Source organism: Haemaphysalis longicornis, unplaced genomic scaffold (genome assembly GCF_048455015.1).
Source record: "Haemaphysalis longicornis isolate Haplotype H1 unplaced genomic scaffold, Haemaphysalis longicornis Haplotype H1 scaffold_4, whole genome shotgun sequence".
NCBI classification, from domain to species: Eukaryota; Metazoa; Arthropoda; class Arachnida; order Ixodida; family Ixodidae; genus Haemaphysalis; species Haemaphysalis longicornis.
This window is the reverse complement of record NW_027526361.1, coordinates 130,954,525-130,968,790: the sequence shown is the minus strand read 5'-3', so window position 1 is coordinate 130,968,790 and position 14,266 is coordinate 130,954,525. Positions and strand designations below refer to the sequence as shown.

Here is a 14,266-nt window from a genome sequence, read left to right as displayed (position 1 = left end):
ACCTGCACTATGAGTACTAAGTTGCTGTGCCAGGCAAGATAAAACATGAAAAAAAAAGCCAAAAATGTTCAAATTTAAGTTAAAAAAATGCTTAACTTGTTGCCATGGTGACAACACTGCAAAAGGAGGTTGTCCAGTGCGATACAGCCAACCAACTAACCTACTTTGCATTGAAAGCCCATTGAAACCCATCTCCCCTCCGTTTGGTTTGCAAAGGGGGGTATGTACTCTTCACGGAGGAGCTGAAAATGATGTTTTCTGGAAAGAGAAAGGCTGAAAAGGCACTCCAATTTCAAGGCAAGGCCTTCCAGAAGCCCCATGTTCAAAAGGGCATGAAAGGCTACAACCGTGACGACTTTTGATATGTGAAACCTATGTTGCAACTTCGGAAGCCGTTTTCTCAAAACAGTTTTTTTTGCCACCTGTGTCGCTTGTCCCAGGGATTTCTTCGTGACCGCTGGGTCTATTTTGATTCCGTTTCTTGCATTACATTCCTTGATGAACTGTTCAGGTCGTGACACTTTTAGTTTTCCAGATTTGTTTTTTGTGATTTTTTTATTCAAATAATCGTTCACAGTTGAAATGCCTGTTGCACATTAACCTCTAAAAAATGAAAACTAAAAAACATTGTGTTGTAAAAAAAAATTCTAAAACTGTCACGACCTCGTCCATTCATTTGGGAATGAAAAGCACTTCGAACAAGTTTTCTATCGTGTTTTATAAGCCGCTCAAGCTCGGTACAAGCGGAACAGAAAGAAAATTTCATACATAAAAAAGTTATCAAAATATTAACTTCAGATTTTTATGGTGTTATCACAGAAGCATTTCCAGTTGCTGTGCCAATTTTCATCAAAATCCACAAAGAAATAAAAAAGTTGATTTTGAAAGCCACGTCCCCCCTTAATTCACACAATTTTCGCGGCCAGTTTTAGTACAAATTTCGCTTTAATTGGAGAGGGAACTACATAGCAGTTGTTGCCTGGCGAGGGCCAAAGTGTTAAAACCCCAATAACTGGTTAAATGAACTGTAAAATCGAAACCTCGATTTTACGAAATTCTCGATTTAACGAAATTTGCGGCCCCAAGTACGACTTCGTTATATCGAGGTTTAACTGTATATGCCCTAAACACTTAGACCCAAACTCACCATTACATTCCTCAGCCTTCAAAACTGGAATTGCCACGAATGCATGCTTTTAGGAAAGAAGGCCAACCTGACCATCACAGCAAGTTACAGCAACAGAACTGCACTAAGTACGAGCAAAGGATGTACAACTTACCAGCTTATATACAAGCAGGCTTGACATTTGCATTCACAACTAGAAATTTGCAAACATTCAGCAAGGGAGATCCGCCAGAATTCCCCTACCTACTTTTCTCCAAGATTTCTTTCCATCGTGCAGTCTCGTAACACATGACAGCCTTGCAAATCACGTTTGATGAAAGTTGGGATAGTTTGTCTTTTCTGAGCCCGGTTGGGCAAGAGGGAGCAGTCGACTGCCTTGATTTAAGGGTGGTACACAATTTCAGCCTTCCGTGCTTTCAACAACAGCCCGCCTTCAGGTTGTCCCTCACCTTGGACCGGTGACTTGGGCCTGGGTGCCATCGAAGGTTCGGGCAGTGCGCAGGGAGACCTGGACGCACCCCTGGGCCTCCACCGTGGCCTTCTCTGGGCTGACGTGGAAGTGTGGGCCGGCCACGAGCTTCACGTCCAGAGGGTAGGCGCCCGCATTCCGCAGCCCCACCTTGGTGCTGCTCTTGCCGTCACCACCCACGTACACGGGCTGCAACGGAGCGTTGAATACTCAAGTCAATCTCTCGTCTGCGACGGCACTCTGTACTTCGTGGTCATGGAACCCTTTACAGTCTACGCCCGTTACAACAGACCCTCTGAATCCGGAAAAAAACGTCCACTGTAGCCGAAGGATGCAGTATCCGACGAGGGGGCGGGGGGGTATGAGCCCTAAAGTGGGTGCTTTGATCGACATTGCATATGCATAGTACATACACTTTGGTCTTTCTAAACGCCTGCAGCACCTCTGCACAGTGTTCGCGCGAGGGCAAAGAATCGCGTAAACACCACTTCCAAAGCTTAGCCCCGGCACTTGGAGAAGGCCTAGCACATGCGGTCAAGAGTGTAAAGACACATGATAAGCTGAGCAAATAAAGCAAGAATATAACTAGGCGCAATTACTAACCAGCTATAAAACATCAGTCGTGGCCATCGACATTAGCTAGGCTCTTTTAAATCCCCTCACGACGAAGCAGGTTTTCCCGAAACCGTTCATCAAACAAATTGGATTGCTGCCTGACGTTCCCTCAAGGCAGCTTCCACATTTTTAGCGATTTTAGTCTGGTCATTGAAACAGCTGTAATGAAATAATCTGATGACGGTGACCTGTAAAATCGAAAGTTAGACCAGTTGGACTGCGCATGGTTACCGGCAAATTGCACACACAACCCCCCACTTGAGGCATTTCTTACCTTTTTCACCGAACGGAATGGGAACGATGCATGCGCGGGAATAATAAAAGCTGAACTTCACTGAACCCGAGTTTTTTATTACATAAAAAAACTGACGAGGGCAGGCTCTCCTCCGAGTTCACCACTTCGAGTATTCGATAGCCCTGTTTTCAATCTCACCAGAGTCTCATTTATCGGCAGCGGCCTTGTTCTTGACGGTAGAGCGGACTGTCTGCTTAGACAGGCCTGTAATTCTGGCGATGTTGGCCTGCTTTTCCCCATGTTCAACAGCGTTAATTACGCTTAATTTATCCGACAGTGAAATCAGCTACCCTGCCGCTCATGCCGCTAGTCGCACAAAAAAAAAAAAGCCACTGGCACTGGCTTGGCTTGGCTGCGCCAATGACCCAGCTGCCAGCAATGTTGCAACACATAACAGTTTTCTTGCAAAAATAAATAAAGAAAAAGCACATCGGGTGCCGGCATCGCGGAAGTCCACTATAAACTTTCAGTCGAAACAATTTTCGCCTAAAATTTAGTCTGTTATAGCCGATAGTCTGTTCTAGCCGGGTCCGTTGTGAGCAGAGCGGACTCCATTTAAAATGCATGGGGACCAGACAAACCAACAGAAATGGTCTGTTGTAACCGAAAGTCCATTGTTGCCGGATCCGCTGTAACGAGCGTAGACTGTATTTCCCTATTTAATGGAAGCCCACGGCCTTAGTGCATCCATAACAATGAAAGAAGAATGCTGGGAACCATTGCAGCTGCCGTATCTCAACTAGTGCATTGACTTCACACTACAGTGGAATCTCAATGATACGATTCTGGGCGATACGAATTTCTGATCCGGCGAAATTGCACTGTTTGCAATGGGAAAAATTTCGGCTCTTACGAACAGACCTGTGCGGCCCAGTGGATGATACGAACAAGCCGGCGAGGCGCCCGACAGCCGAGCGAGCGACGGCGACATATGGGCACTCTCTCCCCTCTTTGTCCCTCTTTCTCCAGGAACGGCGCTTATTGAGAAAACATGGCGCGCACTCCACAGGCACGCCGACGCCGATGCGAAACCACCCGCTGTGCGAGGCGCGGCCAGCCGCAGCAACATGGCAGTGGCTTCGGTCGCGAAGTGATGCGGGGCGCTGGAGCGACAGCTTCTAACCGCTCTTTAAAATGACCGCTCAAAACAGACACGAAGTTGCTTGTGCGGTGAATGAGCTAATAATGTGGGCAAAACCGGTGCTATAAAACATCATCCGTGCCACTAGTGAAAGCACCTACGAAATATCTGCCGGGTGCTAAGCCTAAACATCTCCGGTGGGACCAGCCGGCTGTCTTGAGTGCTTCGAAATTGCTGTCATTAGACGCAAGTCTTCCCCTCCCACTGCCGCGCGTCGCGCGTCATTTTCTGACCAAGGCACAGGCGGGCACGGAATCGCCGACGTGGGTGTAAAAAAATCGCACGCACAACGCCGATGCACACAAATCATGTGCAAAAAAAACATGCCATGCGGTTCACGCCGTGACTGTTGTGGTGTGTAGTGAGCCTGGGCACCACGAGTGAGGAGACTAAAGACCAGAAAGGACTGAGAAAAAGTCATAATTCTTCACGTGAAATCAGAAAAAGAAAGAGAAGAAATAAACAAAAACTTTTTTAGTGCTCAATTTCTTGGTCTGTGTTGGTTCATATGAAGTTCGGATGATACGAATATTTTTCGCAGTCCCGCAAGATTCGTATTATCAAGATTCTACTGTACTTTTTTCACATCTTTTGGCGCTTCAGGAGCATCCAAAATAATTTATTATTCCGTGGCAAAACGAAAATTTGGAACGTGTTTTCCTCACAAAAAAATTATGCCCACCTCCCCTCGCGGGAACCCTGGTGTGATGCGACGCTGCGGGGGGTTCAAGCGCAAGCGGAGAGCAACCGTCGACCGAGAGGCCGCCGGATAGCGGCACACCGGTTATATGCGCAGCGCGCCCGAAGGAGAGGAGACCGTGGAGAGAGAGAGTACTGCACATGCGCAGCACCGTGCGCAGCGCCGCCCACCAGCGGAGTGAGGCCGCCCACCGGCGGAGTGAGAGCGCGCTGGGCCGCACACCCGCAGATGTTGAGAGAGAGTGTTCGCTCTCACCTGGGCACGCGCCGGCGCCAGTGCGTCTGCCGCGGCTATGACGCAACACAATCCAACACAATCTACTTTAATCCAATCCAATCCAATCCAATGACCCTCGCGAGAGTGTTTGCTATCGGAGAGGAGAGGGGGTGAGCCGAGGAGAGTGCGGATGCCGACGACGGTGGACACACGCAGGAAGGACAGGGCCGCCGAGACAAGAGATGCTCTCAGCATCGCATCTAAAAAAAGTCTGGACTTTAATCCAGTAAGGTAAGCAGACAGCATTTATAACTCACTTCATCCTTCTAATTAAATGAAATTCCTTTCATGAACATATTGTACAACACAAATGCACAAAGTCCAATGAAAGATCAATGCACACTGTTAAAGCACTCTTTCATGGTGAGCGCAGTTAAAAGACAGTCTAAAGGATTTTGGTACGGCCTATTATGTAAAGCTAGCTTCTTCATGTTCCTTAATAGGTTCCCCAATACGGCCCTGTCTGTCGCCTTCCTTTGGATTTTCATTGTAAACTGGTGACATCAACAATAGATGATACCATGGCTGGCTTCGATCACACTAACATTCTTTACAACCAACACCCGCAAACTACAATTTGCACTTATTCCCACTCTGGTATTACCCTCACCTGGAACCACACACACGTTTAAAACTGAAGAGGCAAATTCCTCTGACAAAAAATTAGTAGAAACTATGGTACCATTAATTCTCTACACATTGATGTGGGCAACAAAAAGAATGATGCACTCCTCTGTATAAAAATGATGCACTCCTCAGCCTTTTAAAAAATCAGTGTAACCCACTCGCCAAGCTTGGCATGAGCTGCCGAATCCGAAAACCAACTCCTGACAAGCAATAAACACTGGTTATTAAGCCACACGCTATAGTATTCATCTACAAGTGTGGTTGTGCGCTTCTCAGCCATGGGCACTCGAAAAGCCTAGTTGTGCTTTGAGTATTTGACACCACCTTGCACACGGTTACCTGGAAAATAGGGTATGCACAGGGGTGAGACAGCTGAATCAGATTTGGGAGCAGTTTTCGGAGCAGCGAAATATCGATTTTGGAGCAGAAGAACCTTGATTTGGAGCAGAATAACGACATTTATTATATCCCCTTAGGAGCCAAAAAATCAAATTTTTGGCAACTCATGGGTGAAAAGAACACTTTTTAATTGGTTTTGAACGTACATAACACTGAAACAGCCTTTCAATAAAGTTTTCTACCAGAATATCACAAGGTACGAACTGCACTACCTTTTTACTAGTGTTGCGACCGGGTGGGGGTTCCCGATCCGAGTTTTGTGGCCTCCGACATACGAGTTACCACTCGAGTTACCACGAGTTACCACTCGGGGTGAAGCGAGCGGCCAGCCGCTGTTGCAGCCGTGAAGAAGTCCAGAAGCCGAAGGCTAACGTAACTGTTTACTTCATAGCGAGAGGTGAGCCGAAGCCAGAAAAAACAATGCCCCGACGGGCGAAGTTACAATACAGGACTCGAGCAGAGTGACAGCATGGATTCGCTGATCAAACAGGAATGATTACAGCGCTTGGGCAGCTCTATGTATACCCAAAAGCGGTAACGGTCAAAACGCCAACAAGCGGCAACACGCCACGAACGTCACAGACACACACAACGCTCTTTCCAGAGTTCGTGAGTCGTCGGTAGCCTCGGCGCACGTTGAGTCTGAGAGAGGGGAAGAGAGGAGGACTCCGCTGAGTTCACGGCTCTATGGTTCACGGGGCCTCTGTGTCCTTGAACGGGTTGCGACACGCCTCGCCGGGCCGGCAACCGTTGAAGTTTGAAATGCGTCGATAGCGAAGCGACTGAGCCGGCTTGTTGAAATCTGAATAATGAATCACCGACATGGTGGCGCCTGACGGCTGAAAGGCGCATGCAGTGGCTTCGCCGCACAGCCGAGGAGTGATGCGGGAAAGTACGGCGGCGCTGGCCGATTCGTAACACTAGCCATTTTTTAATTCTTAGGCTCTATGCATAGATAGCGTGGAGTTCCATTGATAATATCGAATTGAAAAACAAAGCGATCGTAAGGCATTTTTATTATCATGTGAATGCCAAAATTGTTATTTTTGTAATCCCATGCAGACTCGTCTTTACGCACAAGTGTAGAGCCACGGCCAAAGCGAGGTCACAGTCGTCGCACCCCACCAGCCCTCCCATTTCAATCCCCAAGGTGCATGTTCACTACGATCGTAATCTCAGTAACGGAGGTATGTTTATCTACCTCCCTTCTTTTAGCAATAAATTTCACTTCAGATAAATGAACAATTATTACTAGCGTTCAATAATAGCCCGTCCCGCTATCGAAGACTGCTTGAACATTTCGCGGCGATGTAGCCTGCGCCGCCACTTCTGCAGCGTCGATCGTCCCATTCCCGTCGCTCGCAAGTCCGCTGGGAAAGGCATCAATAACTCAGTGTTTTATAACAGCGCAATGAGTCCGAAATTTCACTTCAAGCACGGACCGGCCTCACACTCAAGGCCGAAACACGGCGAATTCGCGGGCGCCATGTTGTTTTTGATGAGCTCCCGTCTTTTGAGTCGCGCCCCTTCCAGCAACCGATCAAACGACTAAATGTAAACCCAGCCACCCCCATAACTAAAACCCAGGTAGAAATTGGCAAAGAGCGCTCTGCCTGAACCACAAGGAACTGCTTCGCCCGGCGGCCATGTTTTCATATCTTCATCACACGAAGGTGGCGGTGCCCAGTGATGCCGTTCCGGAGATACGGCGCTCCAAAAATTGCCGTTTTTTCATCAACTTGCACAAGCGGTTTGACGCCTCAGTACACCTAAGCATTTTTTCTACAGGACTTCGCAATGGTTTTCAATGGGAAAATTTTAAAAACGCACAGAATATAACATGTGCAACCCGACATTGTGACTTTTGAAAAAAAAACTACCTCGGGGACAATTTTAAGCAGGTTTTTAATGGAATGATCAATTAAACCTTTACAAACAGCATCACCATGGGGGTGCTGGAAAATTATGCCGTCAGTAAGCATTTTTCCGCACTGGAACTGACGGGTGCGTTAAAATCCTTGGCTCTCTGACTGTTTTGGAGCAGTTTGGCGCAATTTTTGCGATTTTCAAGCTTTTGGAGCAGCCTGGCGCAGGAAAACAAATTTGTATCAAATCTGCGCAATATGCGCAGCTGTCTCACCCCTGTATGCAGTCTACGCCCGTTACAATGAACCGTTGTAATTTGGAAAAAAATGCCCGCTGTAGCCAAAGTATGCAGTATCCGGCGAAGGGGGGGGGGGGGGGGATATGAGTGCAAAAGTGGGTACTTTGACCAATACTGCACATACATAGTGCAGGCACTTTGTTCTTTCTACACACCTGCAGCCCCTCTGCACAGTGTTTTCGCGAGGGCAAAGAATCGCCCAAAGACCGTTTCCAAAGCTTAGCACGTGCCCTTGGAAAAGGCCTAGCGCATGCGGTTAGGTGTGTAAAGACACCTGATTAATTGAGAAAATAAGGCAAGAATATAACTAGAAGCAACTACCGTATTTACTCGCGTAATCCTCGCACTCGCGTAATCCTCGCACCCCTAATGTGAGCCACCAAAACTTGAATTTTTTGGTTCCTCGCATAATCCTCGCACCCCCAACTTTGCAGCGGCGAAAGTTGCCTGCTCGCGAAACCCGCATGGTGCACACGCTCTCCAACGCGCACCCTCCCCCGCCGCCTCTCCGTTCGGCGGAGAGCGCTGTGTATCCAAGGCCATCCAGGCGCCCTAACAACCTGCATGGCTACTCCCTAACAGGCGCCCTAACACGTTACTCACACTGTCCTTGAGCCAGTTTCCCGCATGTTTCGCGTGCGCGAAACTAGACGACTAGACGGTGTTCGCACAGCCCGCTGTCGTGTCGTCGTGTCGCCGTCGTGGCCCCGCCGTTGAGCGGCAGCAGTCAGTGAGTCACGCGCGTCAGTGGTGGATAGCTCGCTGCCGTTTTGAGAACTTTTTGATCTAATTGTTTTTGTGCTTGGTGCCGCTTCGCCATGGGGAGGAACGCCAGCTACACTGCCGAAAGAGTTCGCGATCGAACACGGCAACCGTGCCGCAGGCAGGCGCTTCGGCGTCACCGACTTCAACGTGCGTTACTGGAGTAGGGCACGCACATACGACGACGAGATAAGGCGCGCGCCAGAAAGCAAAGGCGGCAATTTCATGATCGCTGATCGACGGGAAACTGTTTACGTTGTAAATAATAAAATAAAAAGAAATAGCTGCTGTTGGCAACACTGAGCTTACCTATACAAAAAACGACCGCTACATTTAGCGGGATCGGCATAAGGCGAATTGGCAACACTGTGCACCGGATTTTTTTTCCCCGCATAATTCTCGCACCCCTAACTTTGCATTGACTTTTCCGAAAAAAAAGTGCGAGGATTATGCGAGTAAATACGGTATTAACCAGCTATAAAAATCAGTCGTGGCCACCAGAAGCCTTCATGATGAGGCAGGTTTACCCGAAACCGTTCGTCAAGCAAATCGAATTTCTGCCTGACATTCCCCCACAAGGCATTTTAGCATTTATGATGATTTTAGTCTGGTCATTGAAACAGCTGATACGAAATAATCTGATGAAGGACAACTTTTTAGACCAGCTGAACTGCGCACGGCCACCGGCAAATTGCACACAATGCCCCCCACTTGAGGCATTTCTTGCCTTTTTCACCGAACGGAACAAGAACGATGCATGCATGGGAAAAATAAAGACTGAACTTCACTGAAACTGAGTTCTTTATTACATAAAAAAAACTGTGAAGTGGGCAGACTCGACTCCAGGTGGACCACTTAGCGTATTTGATAGCGCTGTTGTTGAATCTCACCGCAGTCACATTTACTGGCAGCTGCCTTGTTCTTGACGGTCGAGCGGACTGTCTGCTTGAATAGGCCTGTACTTCTGGCGATGTCGGCCTGTTTTTCCCTATGTTCGACAGCATGAATTATGCTTAATTTATCCCAACAGTGAAATCATCCACCCTGCCAGCTCATGCCACTGGCCACACACAAAAAAACAAGGCTATTGGCACTGGCTTGGCTTGGCTGCACCGATGACTCGGCTGCCAACAATGATGCCAGACGTAACAGCTTTCTTGCCAAACTGAACAAAGAAAAAGCATATCGGGTGCTGGCCCCTAGGAGGTCCGCTATAAACATTCAGTCGAAACAATTTTCGCCTAAAATTTCGTCTGTTGTAGCCGATAGTCTGCTCTAGCCGGGTTCGTTATGAGTGGAGTGGACTCCCTTTAAAATGCATGGGGACCAGACAAACCAACCGAACTGGTCTGTCGTAACCAAGTCTGTTGTTGCCGGATTCGCTGTAACGAGCGTAGACTGTACTTATCTTTAAAGAGCAAGACACTGAAAGGTTTCGAGGAAACCAAGAGTACCATTCGAGGCTGTGTGCAAAACATGCTCACTGTGATGAAGAGACAGTGAAAAGCATCACACACCACCCTCACCTCTGAACCAGCCACACCGCAAAGCCACCTTTTGTAAAATATGCTGTTGGGCTAGTTGGTTCATTGCTTAAGGAAAAACGAGCGCTACAAATGAGGACAGAAAAACGAAGAACGACGAGACAGATGCGCTTCTGTCTCATCGTTCTTCATTTTTCTGTCCTCGTTTGTAGCAGTCGTTTTTCCTTTTAAGCCACCTTTTGTTGTCATGCACAAACAACGTTTTTCTTAACTGGTAAATCGGGCAGAGAGAGACGTACCTCGTCAGTTGCAATGCCCTCCAGGGAGAGTTCTGGAGGCATGAAGGATGCAGACAGCTCTACCATTCCCAACACTTCTCGGGCAGGTAGGGAGCCGTCCAGGAGCACCTCAACTTTGGCAGGCACATTCAAACCTGCGGAGAAACAGGAGAGTCCACAAATGAGGCCGACTACTGCTGCACGTCTGCCGAAGAGCGAGTCAAACACCACCTTGAAAGGGGCCTCGCAAGGCTTTTTCCAAACATTTAAGAATGCCAAGAATTTAAAAAAAAAAGCCTTATTAAAGGGGTCCTGAAATACCTTCCGCCGATGCATGGATGTACATGTAACCAAATAAGACAATGTATTAGCAATCTCCTCCCGCAAGAATTTTGTTAAAGCGATGAGTATTAGCTGAGAAATCGTAAATCAAAAACCGCGCATTATCGTCGCGCCGCGTTTCCTCCTCTTTTCAACTGTTGACGGCGCGCAAGCACTCCCTCCCATGATGCTGCGCTAGTCAGCGGTGACGTACTTCCGCATTACACTCCTCCGACTGCTGTCTGCTACGGGCAAGTTTTGTTGACACCGTGAATTCCGCACTCCGCTCAAGGATGGATAAGCGAACGAAAAATCTGGCCGCATGTGTGCGGTGGCCTGGCCTTGCCCTTTCGCGGTGTGCGTTGCTGCCATGGCATGGTTGCTGCAGTGCAGCACGTGACTTTTAATCGGCGGCGAACTCGCAGCCGCTCGGGGTGGATCGTGCGCTCGGTCCCTTTCATGCACCGCGCACTGTTTATCCAAAAAGTGCCGTATCAGATGTGGCCCCGCTGGTGCCGGGTCTTATTTTGCGGTGGTGGTAATTCCTGCCGGCGGCATGTGAAAAAGACATTTTAAACCGATACAGAACCCGTGCACAAAACGCTTCAATAATGTGACCAGTTAAGCTTGGGGCGACGCGTGGTGGAGAGCGGCAACGTTGGCAAAACATGTTCCGGCGCGGCTCTGAGCTTTCTAGTGCTGGAGCGAGCGCCATTTCTTTGACAAACTCAAACATCGGTTGCCTTGGCAACAAGGCACAAACCTCCCCAGAAGTCAGTTACGGTTGCGTGATCCCGGTTCAGCTCGGGGCCCCACCTCGCGACATGTGGGCACTGCAGGCGTACCACTCACTCCCATTGGGAAGTGCGAGATGCGTTTGGCATTACAGGAGGCGATGGTGTGTGTGTTGTGGACGCCTTTGTTTCGCGATGAAATGCAACGTTGTGCTTCTGCGGGTGGATAGTGCTTCCCATGGTCTGGATTATCTTTCTCGAGCGACGTACGATTCAACCTCGCATGGGGTATGTGCAGTGTGCGTGGCTAAAAGCCATCTCGGCTTGTGCGCCAGAGTTAAGTGACTTGCTGTTCGTCCCCGCAAACCGCGCGCGAGGTGAGTGCCGAATTTACGACGGGCAGGAGCAGGCAACCTATCGTCTGTCAATCGCGGTTCAGACTTGCAACGCGTGTTGTGACGCTGTGTTCGTTCGAAACGCATCTCTGGATTGTTTTGAAGTGGAATAAAATGTATCCGTCAAACCCGGGCATTCGGCACAGGGCGTTCTCTGCGATTGCACGAAAGAAGTGCCACGGGGCTTCAACGGTTTCTTTACGGAACGTACTCAGGTAAGAGAATATCCATGTCGTGTTATGGCCGTGTTGCATTCAATACGAACGGTTAAGCGTTTGTTTACAATTGTTTCGTTTGTCGTAAAATGTCCAAGCACTCTGACACTCCGCTGGCAGATCAGCCGGCGAGCCGACGCTGAGCAGACGACTCATCTCTTTGCCGGAAGTGCATGAAAAAGCCGCCCAATAGCAGGATGTCTAGCTCATGACGAACATCTGGGAATCGATGATGTAGACATGTGAAGATGGCGGCGTCCAAAAACACGAAGGAAAGGGTGAGAAAAAAGCGACAAACTTTGCAACAAAAGTGTGAGCTTTCCGCTGCGCGTAAAAGAGTAATACTTGGCACAGAGGACGTTGACGACCCAATCTAACGGTTGCGCTAGTTCATTTAGTGTGCTCAAAACGCCTTTCAGGGCCCCTTTAAAGGGACACTGAAGTGAATTTGTCAAGCTCCTGTTTTTGCTTGGACTGCGTAGACTGGCTCAAATTAGCACACTTTTCATCGTTTATCCGGTTGACAAATCGGTAATTATTTTACAAAGCGCGAAAGAAGAAAAACTACCATGCGCGGTTTGCGGCGGCCGCACCAACTAAAGCTGTGACGTTAGGAGGAGCGGGCACCGTGATTGGACGATGTCCAAGGTGAGCAACCAAACAAGTTTCGGTTTCGGTTCTGTAAAACACAACTGGTGGCGGTGTTGGATGGGCATTCTCAATAACTCAGTAATCATCGTACCGCGCTTCTGCCATGTTGTCAGCTGTGAAAATGCATAAAGATAAGCCTCCCAGGACGGCTTGGAATCGTAGCATTCACTAGCCGAGGCCTACGCAGTGCATGGACGCCCTCCGCGTACCCGCAGACGCCCAAATGTCATGCGCTTTTTCCCCATATTTGGAGCTTGCCTCACTCATGCCTGTACCGTAAAAAGCGTGTTCGCACCAGGCCAAGGGTCTGTTCATTCTGGCCTGTGCCCACTGCCCGCAAGCAGTCGGTGCTTATGGCAACAGCACGCCAACGAGAACTCGCTAGCGTGCCAGTGCCAGCCTGCGCGCGTTCTGTGAACTAGTTCGTGGAGCCATGAACGTTGCGGCCCAAAAAAAAGGTGAACTCAATGTAGAAAACATCGGCAGAAAACAAAAAAGTTAACTTACAAAAAAAAAGCACGTACCCTCGGGGACTAGAACTCGTGACTTGCAAAACACTTGCGACAACACACCCAGCAACCCAGACAACTAGGCCACAAGACCGGCTCAGCCGACGATGGTAATATAAGGTATATATTGTACAACACGTTTACACTTTTATTTAGTTTTGGCATTTCAAGCAGCTTCGGTGACTATTTGTTGTATTGCGCTCGTGCAGTAAGCGTACCCCGAGTTTCCACAATAGCTCACGTCTAGCAATTGCATTTCGTAGACGGAAAAGCGTTCGCAGATGCGTAGTCGTGCTGCTGACCGCTGTGGTTGTTCGCCCAGCGCAAATAAGTGCTTCCCGCACCCTAGTTTTACGCTGTACGGTAAAAATATCAGTTGATTTTATTTCCCTAGTACCTATATTGACTTCGCTGACTCTTCTGCCGCCTTCAAGAGGCCTTATATTTTCCTACTGGCGTACCAGTCAGCGAAGCGTCGCATGTGCGCTTGTGTGAAGCGACCTTGACTTGGAGCTAGATACAGTGTACAAACTAACCAAGTAAAGAAAGGCACATTCTTCCATTCACAAACGTGTCCTGGCTTCGTTTCAACTGAGCGAACGAATTGCGACGACTCGTCGGCGGCCGGCGGACGAAACGCTGGGCCGACTGACTCTGTCTGAAGGCCGGGGAGCCGTGCACTAGTGCAGCCAATTGCGAGCTCGGCACCTCCTGACGTCACACGAAAACGCCACAGAAAACGGGCGAGCGTAAAGAGAGGAGGACAGCATTTTCGAATTAATTTTTCTACTAAATAAAATCGCGTAAACGCGCCCAGAGTGGTCGAAACATGGCCTGGGGACTCCGGGCTACAATTTGCGCTAGTAATCCCGCAATGTTTACATATCACTTCAGTGTCCCTTTAAAGGGAACTGCACATACAATCATACTATTCCAGCCACGAAAGCACATCCACTAAGCAGCCCACTAATCTCAAAAATGAATCCAGGCGGAGAAGAATGTCCAGTGCCTTTCACACCCCTCCACGCCTGCCCCCTTCTCCCCCCCTTGATCCAAATGCATGTTCGGCGCTTTGGGCATTTGTGGATTCATATTGCTGGCTCTG

General features: G+C 48.8%; 1 protein-coding gene across 4 annotated transcripts in view; it reads right to left on the bottom strand.

Moving 5' to 3' along the window:
- Positions 1-14,266, bottom strand: part of LOC144179376 (uncharacterized) — a 117,649-nt gene that overhangs the window by 44,454 nt on the left and 58,929 nt on the right. For all 4 annotated transcript variants that reach the window (XM_077707711.1, XM_077707709.1, XM_077707710.1 and 1 more), the window contains 2 exons: positions 10,358-10,491; positions 1,576-1,784 (listed from right to left, as the gene is read on the bottom strand). In XM_077707711.1, the coding sequence (XP_077563837.1) occupies positions 1,576-1,784; positions 10,358-10,491 (343 nt within the window). The remainder of the gene's footprint in view (positions 1-1,575; positions 1,785-10,357; positions 10,492-14,266) is intronic.